Genomic DNA, 18024 nt, shown 5'->3' on the forward strand with positions numbered 1-18024 from the left:
CCACAGAGGACAAAACGCAGCCCCCTAGCACGGCACAGATGGACCACAGAGGACAAAACGCAGCCCCCTAGCACGGCATAGATGGACCACAGGACACAGTGCTGCGTGAGCTGAGCCAAGGCCAGAAAGGCCGACAGTGGGTGCCTTCAGCTCAGGCAGAATGCAAAGGACTCAGGGGTGGGCTGTCAGTGAGCAGAAGCTAGGAGAGAAGAGAGTGGACCCCAGCAGCCAAGGCACAGGCTGAGCAGTCGGAAGTTCCAATACTCTGGCGCATGAGGAGGCTACAGCTACAATCAGGCACCATGCATCTCAACGCAGCTGTAAGAGGGGTTTTTCAGCAACATCACCCCCAAAGAAATGGTGAGGGGATGCACGTGCTAATTATTCTGATTTGAAAAGGAAAAGGCTGGACACAAATCAGTCACTCCGGGTAAAAGCCAACCCGAGTGTAACAAAAGCTGAAATCAAGAACCACTGACCTGGGTCCATGCACCTCCTGACTTCCTGCTTGGCTGCTGCATAGGAAGAAGGAAGTGAGCGAGGGGTTTGCTTACCTTGAATCTTCCAGCAAGACTGTCTGCCAGCGTTCCATCGATGCTATTAACCGCGTCAGGTACTTCTTGAAACTCGATGCTGGCTTCAAGCTCTGAGGGAAAGCCATCCTCTCTCCCGTGGTCTTCTCCTCTTGTGCTGATGTGACATTTTTCCCAGAAGTTCCATTAATAAAAGTCTCAGAAACTGGTTGGAACAAAATGCTTCCAGAGCTGACCCACTGGGAGTCGTTGGGGAGGAGGCTTGAGAGGCCGGTTCTAGCTAGCAGCTCCTCGATTGCTTTTTCAAGTTGACAAGTTATACTCTGAGTCGAGGACATGTTGGAAAATAAACCTTTCCTCAAGTCCTCTCCATTGCCACTTCTGAGTCTATGAGAAGCTTTCATGCCTGCGGTAATGGCTTCTGAAAGGCCACATGGAGACAGAGCAGATGGCGGCAACAGGCTGAAAACATCCTGTACGCTCCTTTTTAAACCACCCCACAAAGTGTCTAAAGTGAGACCAGCCAGCATTTTCACATAAGTTCCCATCTTTGTGCTATTTCCTGTTAACACTTTATCCAAAGCGTGAATCATTTCATGAATTCTTTCCCATCTGGCATCTTGGGGGCCACTATGAATGGAAGCAGGATTGGAGTGCAAGAAGCCGATTTGACTGGTGACGTAATTTATCGGAACTAAGCAACCCAGAATGTCCTCCCATGAATTGACAGAATCCACAGGAAATATTTGAGTTCTGTTACTAAACACCACCATGAGGTGCCCCAAGTCTCCCAAATCAATTTTCACAGAAGTCAAAAACTGAGCCATTTCTTCCAAAATCTCAGTGAAGTCCTTGGATTGGGTCACCTCTGCAAGTGAACTAAGTGGCAAGCTGGAAATGCCAGAGTCCTGTAAGAACTTAGGTTTCACCCCATTCATTCCAAAGACCAGGTCAAGAAATGGCACCAACACATCATTTATGCTTTCAAATACAAAATGATCCTTTTTCCAAGTTGCCATTCCCTTCATGAGTTGTAGAACTCTTCGCTTCATGGTGAAATAAAGAGTGTTCAAGAATTTCTTGCTGTCTTTGGTACTGGAGACAAAATGAGTTTTGGAAATCATGGCTATCTTCCCTGAAACTCTCTTGGCCAGCTGGAGAAGTTCCACAAAGGAGTCCACTGTCGTGGCCAGCTCTTTCAGCCTAGCGCTGTCATCCAACAGTGTGGCTAGAGTTCTAGATAGTTCTACCAGGGGCTCCAGGACACGACTGTCTGCGCCAGCATCAGAAATGACTCCAAGCAGCATCTGAGTGATTTCTAAGGCTTCTCTGTTTCGCAGAGGAAATGAGTTGTTTGTAAAGAAAAGCAGGTCAGTGAGGTTAGCAAGCAGGACTTCTTGGAGCACAGGACACGAGGTACGGAAGCCCTCGGGAGAGGTTAGCAGAGCGCTCACAAGATTGGCCATCCCTGCGGAGCTTTCTCGCACAAAGTGAAGAACTGAACTAAGGGACTGGTGGAGCAGGACGAGATCCACAGAGCCGTTGACACGGAAGAGCGCCTGGCTCAGTGCTGCAGGAGGGTACTGGCCTCCTTCAGGGTTATTCTCCACTGAGGCTTCCCTCAGAAGGGCACGGACTAAATCCTGCACGGGCTGCAGCCCTCCGAGGTTATCAGAATACGATGTCCCCCTGTCTTTCGTGAAAGAACTTCTGATCAGGTGGTAGACAGCCTCCCTTAAGCTTGAGAAAATTCTCCTCCATGTGTCCTTGTTCCTTGAGGTCAGAAACTGATCCAGCTTCAGAGCTTCTAGAATGTGATCTCTGGGGACAGAACTGTAAATATGGATGTTAATGTTCCATACGATACCAGTGGAGAGATTACAACACGTGATGATTTCTTGTGCTTCACCATCATGTCATGGGCGAGCACCGTAGGGCGAAAGACGACACATGAAAATAACTTCAGGTGAAGGTTAATTTTATGGTTGACCCAATAAGGAAAAAAGCGTAGAAATTTTATGGACAATTCTATCACAATCCTTTGAGCCTGGTAATGTGAAAAACTATATAGTTGGTTCCAGAAAAGATGTGAAATGGCCAGGTATGCTTAGCACATTCCTGCAGCCCCAGCGCTCTGGGAGCAAAGACAAAAGGACTCCAAGTTTGAGCCTAGCCGGGGTAAACTTAGGGAGACCATGTCTTAAAATAAGAAATAAAAATTTAAGTGGGACAGGGAAGTAGCTCAGTGTGAAGACATGAGGTTCAGTTTCAGTACCAAAAAGAAACAAAGGAAACAAGGGAAGAGGGAAGAGAAGTGAGGGAGGTGAGAGGCTATGTGACCACAAAGAGATTCCTTTTTTTTTTTTTTTTTTTTTTTTTTTTTTTGGTGGTACTGGGGATTGAACTCAGGACCTTGTGCTTACCAGGCAAGCACTTATTCTACTGAGCTATCTCCCCGGCCCAACAAAGTGACTCTTGATAGGCGAGATAGCTCTGGAAATATGGAAAGCCTAATTATACTCTGTCTGTATTTTCAATGGATCACTTAGGTACGTGAAGGATCCATGGTAAGCCTGCTTGGCTAGGTACAACCGCAGCTCAGCAGGCCCTTTCTCGGGGGTCCCTGCTTACGTGGGCTACAAGGAAGAGTTCCACAACACATGGGAGTTGGAAGCTCTCTTGGAGCATGACTATGCCTCCCCCAGCCCCTCAACCCAACCCAAATCTAAGTGTGGCTGAGAAGGGATTTTGCAGATGAGATTAAAGTCCCTGGTCAGTTAATTCCAAGAGAGTCAGGAGAGAGAGTGCCCTGGGTACCTGATGCAATCAGTTGCTAGGCTAAAAAAACAGGGCATGGGGCTGCCCTGCAGACCCCACAGCAGCTGGGCAGGCCATTGGCTCCTCCTTCCTGAAGACCCCCCAGGCCACAGGTGCAGCACACGCTCCTTGTGTCCCTGCCTGCCAGGACTTCCCTCCTGGTGGCTGGCCCTACTAACTATGGAACTGCTTGTTGTCTCAGCCACCTTTATCTCGTTGCTGGGAAAAAAAAAATACCCAACACCCAGAATTAAGGAAAAAAGATTGGGACCCTGCTCCGTAGCTCAGTTCTTTAAGTGGCTGCTTCAACAAAGCAGTCAGGCTCAGGTTGCTGTGGTTCGATCCCTACAACTCAAGGCAGCCAAACCTGCCCTGAAGGCACTCGGAGCAAAAAAAAAAAAAAAGGAAAGAAAGATTTATTTAGAGGTTTCAGTCCATACTCAGCTAGTGCCAAGGTAGAGTGGTACATGCAAGAAGGCAGCCTTTCATGGTGGTGGAAAACAGCAAAGAGCAAAGGCAGGCGCAGTGGCTGTGGCAGCTGGCAGGCTTCTCTTCCCTCCCTTCTACGGGATTCAGGCTATCGGCCCCAGAGTGGGTGTAGCTCTCACACCCTTAATCCAGTACTGGCTCATGAATTAATCACAAACTCTAGAAGCCACCCCATAACTGCATGAGGCTTTGGGGGGCACACTCAGACACATACCATAATACCTACCAGCCCCCAAGTTAGAGGACCCAATTCCTTCAGTGAAGTCCTTCCTAGAGTGCCGGCTCCACGTGGAGCCCTAACTTGAGCAACACTGAACAAACCAGAAACTCCCTTTAGCATTTCCACTAGGAAGATTCAAAGATATCCCAGAAGATACAGGAATACAGATAACTGATTACTCATGCTACTGTTCCCAAATAAAAACATCATGGGAGATAGGGGCCGGGGAGATGGCTCAGTAGGATAAGCGCTTGACTAGCAAATGCAAGGATCTGAGTTCAATACCTGGTTCCACCCAAAAAAAAAAAAAAAAAAAAATTAGAAAAAACATCACGGGAGATAGACTAGAGTGGAAATATTTGAACCCTCCATTTTTAATGCAGCAATTTAAATCACTGCGCTATATATGTGCACTCAATGGTACTTTAGTTCACAAACTTAATTCTTCGCAAGATTTTGGTCACAACCAGATGAATCATAAACCAAATAAAATCAGCTCAACAGTGAACCTAACCCCTGAATTTTATTTGGTTCATGACCAGTTTGTTTTGTGACCAGAACCATGGACAGATTAAGTTTGTGAATGGAGGAGCCACTGTACTTCCTAAAAACTGCATTTTCAACTCCATCTAAGACAGAATTTCAAAAAAATAAAAATAAAAATAAAAAAGACAGAATTTCATAATTATTTTCATAATCTAAAAATGAAAGAATAAGTGATTTCTTATGACAGACTAAACCAAAGGGTCTAGTACTTCAATAACAATAACAAAACCATTGGGCTGGGGAGATAGCTCAGCGGCACAAACGCCTGCCTGGCAAGCACAGGTCCCTGAGTTCAATTCCCAGTACAAAACCACTTATTTTCCCTTGCTATTTTGATAAAATGTTCATGAAGACAAATTAATTTCAAAAATAATTTAAGGGTGTTCAGGGAAAATGCCATGCCTGGTGTTTCTATACTCCAAACAATAAAGTGGTTCGAAATATCTAAAAGCAGCACATACCATATAGAGCCAGCATGAACTCACCTCATCTCTGCAGAAGCTTCATCAAGGTCTCTCAGCAGAAGAGATATCTTGTGCTCAGCATCTTCTTTTAGGAGGAGGGAAAAGAATGTTTTCAGAAGCTGATCCACAAAATCCACCATGTGTCTTGGAGAGAGAAGGGTTTTCCCTGCATCTCCTGGCCATGGATGGTTCAAGGTGAGGTTGATGAGCTTCATCATGTGAAAGTCAGCAGCAGAGTCACTTGGCTCCTGAGAACTCCCACCTATGCTGCTGACGGCACTGAGCCGAGTGTTTTCCAGAAGCCCCTGAACAAGTGAAAAATTAGTCAGCTGTTCTAGGTGTAGTAGGGGAGAAAGAAAGGCAACACTGAAATTGCTTTCTCTAGAGATGTTTTTTAGATAGTCCCAAAAGGTACTGATAGCTTCCATCAACGCGGCTCTATTTCCAGTTGAACTCTCATTGGACACAGGGACAAACAGTGCCCGCATCCACCTGGAGGAGTCTTCCTTTGCATAGTCGCGAAGCCAGCTTTCTGTGACGGGGAGAAAATCTTCGATAATGTTCAACATTGTCAATGATGATGCATTGAGGAGTTCTAGAATGTCGGAAAACTGCAAAGTTGTGTTTTGAAGGGCCACCAAACTTACACTTTGGATTTCTTTGGCAATTTCAGACAGGAGGTGCCTGACATTCTTGTCCTGTATCAGGACCCCCACAAACTCCATGAAGTCCAGCCACAGTTCTTCAGTGTTATACGTTACTTCACTTGGTTTAAGAAAATGTGCTAATGCTTGCAAACTGCTGCCTATACGACTTGCATTCAGAAGGTTGACGGAGGGAGGGAGAAGAGAATGAATTCTGTTTTCTAGGTTCCAGGCCCCAGTAATTGATTTGCTTATTCTTTCCAAATTTACGGAAATATTATTTTGAACAGCCGTCTCTGTACCTTCAGCAATATTAAGAATCTTGTTTAAACTAGCGAGCTTGTCAAGAATGTTCTTAGCATAGGTAAATCTTGTGAAGTTGACATTTGTTAGATTTTCTATAATTTTCAAAGCAACTTGCTTAAGAGGACCACCAGGACAAAGTTCAGGGATGCTGCCATTACTTTCATTTCCAGAAGGTGGGACAAAGGGTAACACTTTGTGCCAAAGTTCCTGAACAGTTTCTAGCAGTGAGGTTTTAATGTGGAATACTCCAGACAGCTCCAAAAGAATGGAATTCCAGTCTGCTAGATCATGGATTGCACAGACCGCTTTCCTTGTCATTTCCAAGTGTAAACTTTTGTTTGAACATTGTGAATCCTGCCCTGGGCGAGGCAGGTGGAGATGGTCCAGCATGCTGGCCACTTTGCCATAAAAGGAAGAAGACATGAGCACCTGCACATCGCAGCCTTCCAGCTCAGGATTCTGCAGAAACCCAGGAGGTGCGTGTGTCCTGCACCAGAGCACAGGAAAGCACGTGAGAGCCTCGGACACCAGAGTGGGTTGGTGCAAGATCTGTTCGATGGTATCAGAAAGCGTTTCTATCACCATGGCGAAGTCCTCCTTGGAGACGCTGGCAATGCCAATGCCATGAAGGAGCACGAAGTCATGGACATCCTGGAGGCCTTCCGTGAGGTTTTTATCAGCCACTCTCTCCAGGAGCCGCACAACATGAGGAAGAACATTGTACACATCCACCACTGCTTTGACCACGGCTCTGGGGAAGAGGCGGGACAGCCGCAGTAGGTGACTCACATGCCAAGAGTGTGAGCTGTCTACGATCTTCTCCATCAAGCCGACAAGCAGGCGGACCCCTCGGTCATCGGCGCCTGACCTACTGACATTCTTAAAGAACTCCACTAAGCTTTCGCTGATTTGCTCCAGCGGGCCTACTAAAAGGTCTACGTCTGTCCTCCTGAGACTGCGCATGAACGATGACACTCGCTTCAAAGCTTGACCATGACCTGTGCCAACTGGAATATCGTGCTGGACCATGGGCATTAAGGAGTTGAGCACATCCCTTGCCAGCTGAATACCAAGTTCCACTGACGTCCTTATTTCATTTGGAGCAATTTCTGATGCATTCTGGAGACCGCCAGATAAGTTGAAGGTAAGGTAACTAGCCAAATGATAAAATGACCTGCCTAAACTGTCCAGGTCCTTTTCCTTTAAAGTGGTGCCAAACAAACTCAAGATTTTTTCAGCCTTAGAAGAAATATTTCCCAGGATATTAGGGGAAATATCTTGTACAAGTTTTTGAGCTTCTTTCCCAAGTGCTATTAAATGCAACCAAATATTCCGAAACTGACTCGGAATTTCATCTGACACTTCTACAGGTCTAAAGATTAACCCATTAAAATGCTTCCAGTTAGACTGGGGGGCAGAACCAAACTCCCTCGTTAAGTTCTTGACAATCATCCTCACGTGGTCTGTAGAATCATTCAAAAGAGCTAATACAATTTCAAATTTAGGTTCCTTCTCTTTTTCAAAGACTGTAGTCAGTATAGTATTTAGACAGTCAGTTATATCTTGCAAGTAAGTATTTACACAGTTTATATTTGGTTCATTCAAAGAACAAAGAGGTTTCCTCTTATCTAATATCCAAGTCACAATTTTCAACGTAGAGTTGATTTTGCTTCCTAAATCTGGGAAACTCCCAACAATACTGGAAACAAGGCCCTGTGAAAAATTTGAGTTGTACCTTGAGTATAGGTGGTTGATGGCATCTACCCACGCAAGGCATCCTCCTAGGTGACTCTTAAAGTTCTCTGAGAAAAATGTGGAATTAAACATGGCCAGAATATGCACCAACCTCTGGGAAGTATTTGCATGCAATAAGCCATCTTTTAAGATGAGCTCAGTCACCTTTTGGAAGACGTCAGCACAGGACGATAAATCTCCATCAGGTGACACATGTCTCAGGAACAACACTGTTTCTCTTAGCTCAGAAATAACACTTTCAAACTTTGCTCTGTAATCTGTGAGATTGATGGAGAGGAAGTGATTTGTCAACTCTGCATGTCCACCCAGATACTCCGACACATTGCTTAACTCAATGAAAACATCAAGCAGGGCATATAAAAACTGTCGGCTTGTACTCGAGTCCAGTGGGAATGACTTTAGCTGATGCAGGGCAGTTTCCATGGTGGAAAGAGATCTCTCCACTTGGTCCAGGTTCAGTGACCTCACTGCAACTAGTGCATCACCTAATGGGACCCAAACATCCCTGAGCTCCAGAAAAGCATGCCCAATGTGGAGGCCATCAGCATGGGATACATTCTCAAACAAATTTAATATGAGTCTAGCCATGCGACGGTTGGGAAGCAGTCCTCGGCAGCTTTTAGCAATTTGCACATCATTTTCCAATTCGTCCAAAATTTGAGTGAGACCAACACGAAAAGAAGCGAAAACATTCAAGTCAAAATTAAATATGTGAGACAGGCTCTCCCAGATTTCAGCCCACATCTGAAGCCATGAAACTGTACAGTGAATGGCCATAAACTCGTTGAGCACGTTGACATTGGCAGAGAGCGTTGAGTATATTTGTGCCCATGGGAGGAGTAGTGAAGGCCTCTTGGCTGTTGAATGGTTTGAGGAAGAATTTGTTTGATTTTCCAAACTAAAGCACTCACTCCCCACCATCAGCTCATCCCCTGAACCGTTGACGAGCTGGCTCACATACTGAAACAGGGAAATGCGAAAACCCTCATCTGCTACCAGCAGCCGCTTGATGACTGTCAAAGTAGCGTGGATGCCTTCCAACTCTGGGTCCCCCGTGGACGTCAGGGACTGGGCTTGGAGTTCCAAAAAATTAAAAATGGAAAGCAACTGCTGACAGTAAGATTCTTCAGAAATTTTCCCAAGAACCCCAGCAGCCTCAGACAAAAATGCAAATGCTCTCCTGATGTCTTGGAAATTAAACTGCTTTGCAATGTCCAAAACGCGTCTTGAGATTTGGCTGAGGTAAGTTAGCAATGGCTCTCCATTCGGCAGGCTCAAGAGTTTATAAAGATACTGGTAAAATGAAGAACAAATTTGCAGAAGTAAAGCAGAATCCTTGTCTTTGAAGACGTGTAGGTAGATATGGGTCAAAATTCGATCGATTTCTTGTTTTTGAAGGTCAGAAATGGCCGAGAAAAGATCAGATGCGTTGCTGATAGCATGCATTGTGTCCAGTGCTTCTGAGACTTCTCCTGGCGTCAGATATCCAAACTGAAAGAGACTATGTATTATAGATCTGCTTATATGTACAAAATGCATGCTCACAGCTGGTGACTCAGGCCCGTCTGGACGGAACAACTGGGAAAAGCTAAGATTCTTACTCAGAATCGTCTCATTCTCTGGGACAGAAAAATTTAGAAGCGTAGCTGTTTCCAACTCAGCTGCTGCTCCCTCCAAAATGCCGAAGAGCCATAACTCTGGCACCTTGGGATTCAGTTCAGAAAGCGTTAGCTCCAGGACTCCCAAAGCATTTTCGTATACCTTCCTCATCCAATGGCCTCCATGAGTTTGTATTTTTTCAATCACCATTTTGCCAAATTCCAGAAGTTTCTGAGCATCAACTCTAGATGAGTTTGTCCCTAAACTTTTAAAGTGATTTACCCACAATACACTTCTGTTCAGAAACTGGTCGAGAAGGGAGGAGATGCTATGAAATTCATGAGCACTAGATGATTCAGAAGGATCAGGCGATAATAATTCCTCCAAAAGTTCCACAAATGATAGAAGAAAGTGCGTCTCTTCATTCTCACCAGCATGCCACTTCTTTTCCATACCTAGAAGGTACTTCGTGAAATTGAAAGCCCTACAACATTAATAGAATAGTTTTAGTAACAGAAAGAGAAATAAAATCAGCATATTCATTTGCTGACATACAGTAATATATGGCATACCCAAATGAAACATTTACAGACAGCATATTTCTCAACACACATTAAACTATGGGGAGTATCTGGAGGTGTTTTAGAAGTCCCAAATGCAGGTGTAGGTAGTTAGCTTAAAATATGTTTCTTACAGTCAGAAAAAATGCCTTATAATGTTTTTTTCTCCTGTGCACTCACATACAAAGAATTTCTCTGTCAAAGATAAGTTTGCCGTTTATGCAAGAAGAATCTTAGGATTCCTTTTCAGATTTCATTTCAAAATGTCTTGGGCTACCAAGGAAGTCCAGAGGTTAGACGCTTCAAACACGGTACCAGCACCATTTGAAGGCCGGGCTGGGGCTCCCTCTGTTCGAGGGCACAGCCACTGCTCCTTTGCATGAGAAGGTAGGCTTTCTCTCCAGGCGCTCCCTTTTAGAATGTGAGGAGCTCCCAGAAGGTCATGGCCAGTTCCCTCTTGAAGCGCTAACTTCTAACTCAAAAGTCACAGCCACCATGAAAATCCTTGGTGTTTCAGAACTCAGAATGCTTTGATTTTAGGGAGTTTGTGTGTTTCACCTCTAATACACTGACCCTAGGCAGTGCCACCTCTAAGCCGTCTCCCCACTGAGGGACTCCAGCCTCACATGGGCTCAGGCCACAGCACTGCTGTGTGGCTGTGACACCAGCCACAACTGTAGCTTCTGCTGCCCGGCTTCCTGGGAGCTGGAATTGTGGTTAAGGGTTTTCAGCCCTTTCCTGGTGCTCATGCCTGGAACGGCCAACTCCTTTTATTAGACTCTCCTTTCTCTGACTCTAGGTAGTTATAGAAAAGACAAAATGCACACAATGTTCTCTTCCTGGCTAGCAGCTGAGAGCAGAGTAAACGTGCACAAAAATTAATTTAATTAATTGATGTTTGTAAGATAGAGAATACCTATTTTGCGTGTGTGTGTGTGTGTGTGTGTGTGTGTGTGTGTGTGTGTACAGTACCAGGGATCAAACTCAGGACCTTGGGCTTGCCAGGCAGGCACTTAAGCTGGTGAGCTATATCCCTGGCCCCAAGAGAATTCCTCTTTTGAAGCAATTTCTGAAAAAAAATTCTCATCAGTAAAAGAAAGTTCTGTTATGGATTCAGTGTAAACCTAGGCTAACCCCAGCCCTCCACCGAAACACAGTCTATAAAAATGACTACTAGTGAACTAACCGCACCTCACAGAGGAGGATGCTCAGATATGCCAATACTGGGAATGAAGAAGGCTGCAGAGCAGCGACAGAACAACAGCCACTGAAGTGGGAGCAGGACATCATCACAGATGCCAACTCACTTTACACTTTACAAAGTATTTCCACAACTGCAGAATCCATTTATTTTTCAGACAGCCTGCTGAGGTCCACAGCATTAAGTCCATTTCATGGCAAAAGAAATAGTCCCATCTTTTTAATTCGCAAATTCACACTGTTAACAGGTTCACATGACCCAAGTCTTCTCATTTTAAATTCAGCTTCTTAATATCAATTTTACTTTGTCTCTAATAAGTTTCTATTCCTTACAGCAATGTCTAAAGTCTCTGCCATCTTCCATAAAGACACAATGTGATCGCGATGGGCCTGCAGATATAATATTCAATCTGTCCTTGGGATATCTAACTGACTTTGCTGCTGTCTCACTGGAGATATCCAATATTTGAGACACTCAAGAAAGTGAGAAGTGTAAACCTGCCACGAGCAGGGAACCAGCTCCAGGGATGTGACTCACTGACCCTTCTTTGTGCCCACTTCGAGCTGGGCTTAAAGTTTCCCCAGCTATGAATCTTGGTTTTAGTTACATGCCCCAGACTGGTTCTCTAACTTCAGTGTACATGGGAGCCATCTGTAGGGTAGGAACATATGCGGAAACCCAGGCTGTATGCGCAGGGCAAGACTTGGTGTGTCTGGGGCAAGGTGCCACATCTGAACTCTTAGCAAGCATCCCAGTTAACACTGGTCCACTCCCAAGTTGGAGTCCGGTCCCTTCAAGATCAAACACGGCCCATATGCAGTAACCTGTGCTGATGAGCTGGACAGTACCACAGTATCCATAATAGTACAAAATCCCTCTTTCAAAACAGAGGCTGGAATAGCAGCTCAGAAGTAGCCTGGTATATGCCCTTCCAGAAACTTCCATCTCCAGGCCAGAGCAATCGAAGTCTAAATCACTGATCTCATGTCTAAACTTCTCGGCAACTGGCTGACACTACTTTTCAAAGAAATGCTTGGATTTTAGTGTTTGTCATTAATCTCTGTTGTCGAGGGAAAATCTGATTGCTATATATCACTTCCTATCAAAGCCCTTGGGAACCTGCATCATGCATTCTATAGGTGGACACATGTATGTGCAACACTGTGTCAAAGTCTAAATCAAGCTCACTAATAATACAGAGGGAATGGCTTATCCTCAAAGGATGGGTAAATTAAAATCTGAAAGTTAAATTCTAATAACTTACCTGAATGTAGAAGTTACTGGAGATGTCAGTATGTTATTCAAAAAGTCAAAATAAACGTCACTGATGATTTTCCAACCCATGTTTTCTGCATCACAAGGGGAGTCTTCGGAGAGGGCTAAAGAGAAAGGTATTGACATCAAATCGGGCATCTCAGACAAATCTAGACAAGTGGGAGGGAAGTGCTTCCCTGCTGCCTGCCTCAAGACCATTTCTGGGCAAGAGGGAGAGTTATTACCCTTTCAGAATGGACGACATTGACCCAAGAAAGACAGAAGAAAATAACAGACCCAATGTGAGCCCACCAGGTCTGGCAGTGTGAGTCCCGGGCATGGAACAAGAATAAAGAAGTGGCCTGGAAAGGTCAGCAGATGCAGCTGCCACTGGAACGCCAGCCAGAGTGCTGAGGGCCAAAGACCCCTGAGGGCTGCTGGCACCCAGAGGCCCAGCGTTCACGTCCCTCTAGCAGTCAGAGAAGGACGTGACCCGTGCCTGTGGGGACACTGCCCAAGCCCAGGCGGGTCATCCCCAAAAGGACCAAAGGGAACAGTGCCTGGTGGTCACCACGACAAGACATGTATTCTCTTTTCAGGGTCTCACAGCATCAATTTCAACTTCATTAACCATCGCACAGAATACGCACCAGGCTTTTCATCTACATCCAGACTGGGCACATCGCCAGCATTTCCTAACATCTTGAAAGCCAAAGCCCAAGGGCCAGCAAGATAGCTAAGCAGACGAAGCACCTGCTCAGGCAAGCAGAGGGACCGAGTTCGATCCTTGGCACCATGTGCAGTGCCAGCCACACCCCGGACATGCTGAGCTGGCCCCAACACTGGGCGTGGTGGCTCATGCCTACAACCCCAGCGTTGGGGAGGCTGAAACAGGAGGATCACTGCGAGTCTGAGCTGTGTAGTGAGACCCTGGACCAAATATGTGAGACCAAAAGGGAGGCTGGAGCCGTAACTCACTATTTAAGCCCTGGGTGAAATCCCCAACACTGAAGGGAAAAAGGGAACACAGAAATAATCACAAGGTTATGGTCTAGGGGTTGGTGAGATGGCTCAGTGGTCTAAAGCACCTACTTAAAACAAACTAAAAGCACAGGGACCGACCACGGTTCAATCCCCAGCACCACATGCCAGCCAGTCCCGCCCCCTGGTGGGCTGAGTTGGCCACACACACACACAAAAAAAAATAAAATAAAATAAAAAATAAAAAATAAAAAATAAAAAAAAAGGTTATGGTCTAGAATACTGTATTTGGCATCCAATAAAAAATTAATCTAAGGAGGGGGCTGGTGAGATGGTTCAGTGGTCTAAAGCACCTACTTAGAACAAGCTTAGCAAAGCACAGGGACCGCGGTTCACTCCCCCAGCACCACATGCCAGCCAGCCCCGCCCCCTGGTGGGCTGAGCTGGCCACACACGCACACACACACACACACACACACACACACACAATAAATAAATAAATAAACTTTAAAAAATAAATAAATAAAAGTAAAAAATTAAGGAAAGAAAATATGACTCTAATGTGGGAAAAAGTAATTAAAAGCTGAGAGAGATGGTGGAAATAACAGAGAAGACCACTAATCATGTATGTCGAAGGTTTTTTATTTTTAAAGAGAATACCAAAAAATAGTAAAAAAAAAAAAAAATAGAAATGCTACAGAACTTCACTAAACAAAACAATAGGAATCAACAATGGTTGTTATGTTGCATATTGTTGTCTTCAAGCTAGTTGTTCGGAGTACCAGATATAAGCACAAAAGGCTGGTCAAAAAAGTGATTTAAAAAATTAAAAAAGAGAGTGGGAAAAAACGGGAGCATTAGCTCCTCCTCTCAACAGACCGGCAGAAATCAGCAGCACAGTTGTCAAAGCTGTCCTGCGTATACACATACATCCTTCTCCTCCCCTTCCTTCCTTCCTTCTTTCTTCCTTTTCTCCTTTCCCTCACCCAAGACGTTCCTTCCCTCAGAACAGTTCCTTTCCCTTTCACAGTACTGACTGTACCTTTCAGATCGTTTTTCTAATTTTATGACATTGTTGTAAGTAATGTATTATCTATTTTTGATAGTTCGGGTAAAAGGAAAAACTTAGCACATTTGAAAAGGCACACCCTTGCCACCTGTAAGACAAGCAAATGAAATATAAAGATTGAAATAAAAAGAACAGAAAAGATTGCGCACCCAACATGAAGGAAAAGGAATCTATCCAAGTAAATTTCAGCTGCCAACATTATCATTTCATGATGATAGGCGCACTGAATAATCAATAAGACACGTTCGATCCCTGGTACTGCAAAAACAAAAAACAAAAAACAAAACAAGAAGACAGGGCATGCACAGAACAGACTTTCAAAACATATAGAACAAAAATTAATCAAATGCAAGGAGAAATGGGGAAATCCCCCTTATATTCCTCAAATTTAGCACATCTCAAGACAAAACATCAGAAAAAAGTAGAAAATCTGTGCAATATCATCAAACAACCTTACCCAAAGTTCACAGAACATTCCACCCAACAATACAATGAATATGTGCTTTAAGTGCCACTCACAGAACATTTACCATGGAAGACATAATCCAAACACCTCTCAACAAAGCTCATAAAACTTTGGCAAAGCCATACCAAAAAGTAATTAGCTAAAATGGAACTAAGTTAGAAATCAGTAATATAAATATGCCCAGAAATTTTCAAATATTTAAAAACTAAATGACGTAATTCTAAATGAAAGAAGAAACCAAGAGGGCTATTAGACATGTATGTACACAGGATAGCTGACATAATTGTACTGCTGATTTCTACTGATCTATTGAAAGGAACAGTTAACGCTTAAATTTTTTCCTCTTTGTAATTTTTTGACCAATTTTGCATGCTTATATCAGGTAGTCTGAACAACTAATTTGAAGACAGCAATATATGGTATAACAACCACTGCTGAAGTCAATAAAAAAGGAAAAGAAAATGCTTTGTACTAAGTGAAAATGAAAGTATGATACAACAAGAGCAGTTAGGATACTACTAAATAAATTATTAGGTAGAAATTTATACCAATCAACATCTACATTAGAAAGCTAAATGGCTTTGTACTGGTGACCTCAGCTTTTGTGTCAAAAAATTTAAAGTGAAGACTTAAACCCAAAGTAAGCTGAAAAAAATAAATAATGAAAATCAGAGAGGAAATCAAGGAAATAGGAAAAAGAAAACACTGTGGAAAAAGCAAGAGAACCAAAAGCCTGTTCCTTCAAACACATCAATAACTTTGATGTGGTTCTGTGTAAGACAATCAAGAAAAAAATACATTATCCATATGAAGCACGAAAGAAGCGCCAGGACCACAGAGGGTATGTACACTTAAATAATCATAACGAAATATTATGTTAAAGCTTTATGAAGCGAAATTAGGAAATGTAGATTAAAGAGATAAATTCCTTAAACGACTTCAACTACCAACCTTCAAACAAGAAGAAATGGATAGCTTGAACAGCCCAGTGGCCAGTAAAATAACTGACACGTTAGTACAGTTATGCATCACACGATGCCAAGCCAGTCCACAGCAGCCACACCCTCAGTGGCACAAACCACACAGTCCGGCTCGAGTAAGCACACACTATGGTGCGTGTGATGGGACGCAATCGCCTGATGACACACTTTGCAGAGCATATTCATGACCTTAAGTGATGCATTTCTGAAATATCTTCCTCCAAGGAACAATGAGAGCCCAGGCAACTTCACCAGGAAACATTTAACAATATCAATAGTACAGGAATCCTTCAGAAAGTTTCAAAAGAGCAAATATGGCTCATCTTACTCTATCAAGCTAGGCTCACCCTGACACCAAACAAAGGCAAAAGTCACAGAAGAAAAGAAAATTATAGACCAACATACTTAGTAAGTATAGATACAAAATTTCAAAAAAATTAGGTCAATAATAAACAACAGGGTAACACATCTTTCTCCAAGTGGGAGTTACCCCAGTTATGCAAGATTAAAAACATTCAAATATAGCTAATGTAATTTACCATTCAAACATAATTTAAAATCAAAAAAGCTACATAATTATCTCAATACAAGCATAAAATATCTAATAAAACTTGAAATCCATTCCTGGTTTTTAAAAAATTACTGGCAAAGTAGGGATTAAAAAAAAAACCTTGTTCATCCTAATAAAAGCTGTCTACAAAAAACCTATGGCCAACATGGTCCTGAGCAGCAAAAGACTCAGTGCTCCCAGTTCACCCCCAAAAATCACAGTACAAAAATACTCGCTGTTACCATCTCTACTGGAAACTCTGAAGAAATTGATAATCAAAATAGCTAAAAAATAAATTGGGCACCTTGTATAAAATGTAAGAATAGACAAAAATCAAATATACATGAGAAACATGCTACTAAACGTTGAAGCACTTTCAAGTCATATAATTTTAATACTATTGAAATATTAAATCCTTAGGGATAAATGCAACAAAAGATGTGAAAGACTTTAAAAATGGAGGCCACAAGAAGTGAACAAGAAATAAAAAGGAGACATAATAGATGGAGAGGTGGGGCTGGTGAGATGGCTCAGTGGTCTAAAGCACCTACTTAGAACAAGCTAAGCCAAACAAAGCACAGGGACCACGGTTCAATCCCCAGCACCACATGCCAGCCGGCCCCGCCCCCTGGTGGGCTGAGCTGGCCACACACAGGCACACACACACACACATAAATAAATAAATGTAAAAAATAAAAATAAAAAACATAGATGGAGAGGTACACCATGTTCATAGACCAGAAGATTCAGAACAGGGGGTGGGGACCCACGACTCCCTAAATTCATCTATAGATTTTATTCCTTCCTGGTTAACATTGCAACAACATTTTGAGAAACAGGCAAAGTCAGAAAAGCAAATGATCTAAGGTAGCTTAAAAGACCAAAGTTTCTGAAGAATGACGTTGTAAGAGAAGCATTCTTGACTGTAAGACTTTCTGTAGCCGCAACACTCGAAGGATTGTGGAGTTGGTGTAAAAACAGACAAGTAAAGCAGTGGCACATCAGGGTCCGTAAAAAGAAATGTAGGGAATGATCACCTGATATAAGTACAAAGCTTAGACAGACAAGAAAGGGCAGCACTCCTGGCACACCTTTTTTTTTAATTTTATTTATTTATTTGTGTGTGTGTGCGTGTGTGTGTGTGTGTGTGTGTGGCCAGCTCAGCCTACCAGGGGGCGGGCTGGCTGGCATGTGGTGCTGGGGGATTGAACCGCGGTCCCTGTGCTTTGCTTTGCTAAGCTTGTTCTAAGTAGGTGCTTTAGACCACTGAGCCATCTCACCAGCCCCTCCTGGCACACTTTTGTAGAACAACTGGATACTTATATGCCAACTAATAAACTTAAGTATTTCCTGCATCATACACAAAAATCAACTCAAAATGAGCACAGACATAGACATAAAACTTAAGGTATTAAAAGCCAGCGAGGGCTGGTGAGATGGCTCAGTGGTCTAAAGCACCTACTTAGAACAAGCTTAGCAAAAAGCACACGGACCATAGTTCAATCCCCCAGCACCACATGCCAGCCAGCCCCGCCCCCTGGTGGGCTGAGCTGGCCACACACACACACACACACACACACACACAAATAA

At 43.6% G+C, this 18024-nt stretch overlaps 1 protein-coding gene across 1 annotated transcript in view; it reads right to left on the reverse strand.

The window, feature by feature from the left end:
• Positions 1 to 18024, reverse strand: part of Abca13 (ATP binding cassette subfamily A member 13) — a 448352-nt gene that overhangs the window by 352766 nt on the left and 77562 nt on the right. Inside the window, exons 16-18 of the mRNA XM_023714440.1 lie at positions 12399 to 12513; positions 5091 to 9857; positions 555 to 2366 (exon numbers count right to left, since the gene is read on the reverse strand). Of these exons, the coding sequence (XP_023570208.1) occupies positions 555 to 2366; positions 5091 to 9857; positions 12399 to 12513 (6694 nt within the window). The remainder of the gene's footprint in view (positions 1 to 554; positions 2367 to 5090; positions 9858 to 12398; positions 12514 to 18024) is intronic.

The sequence above is a fragment of the Octodon degus genome, unplaced genomic scaffold, assembly GCF_000260255.1.
Source record: "Octodon degus isolate 3935 unplaced genomic scaffold, OctDeg1.0 scaffold00035, whole genome shotgun sequence".
In the NCBI taxonomy this organism is placed as follows: Eukaryota; Metazoa; Chordata; class Mammalia; order Rodentia; family Octodontidae; genus Octodon; species Octodon degus.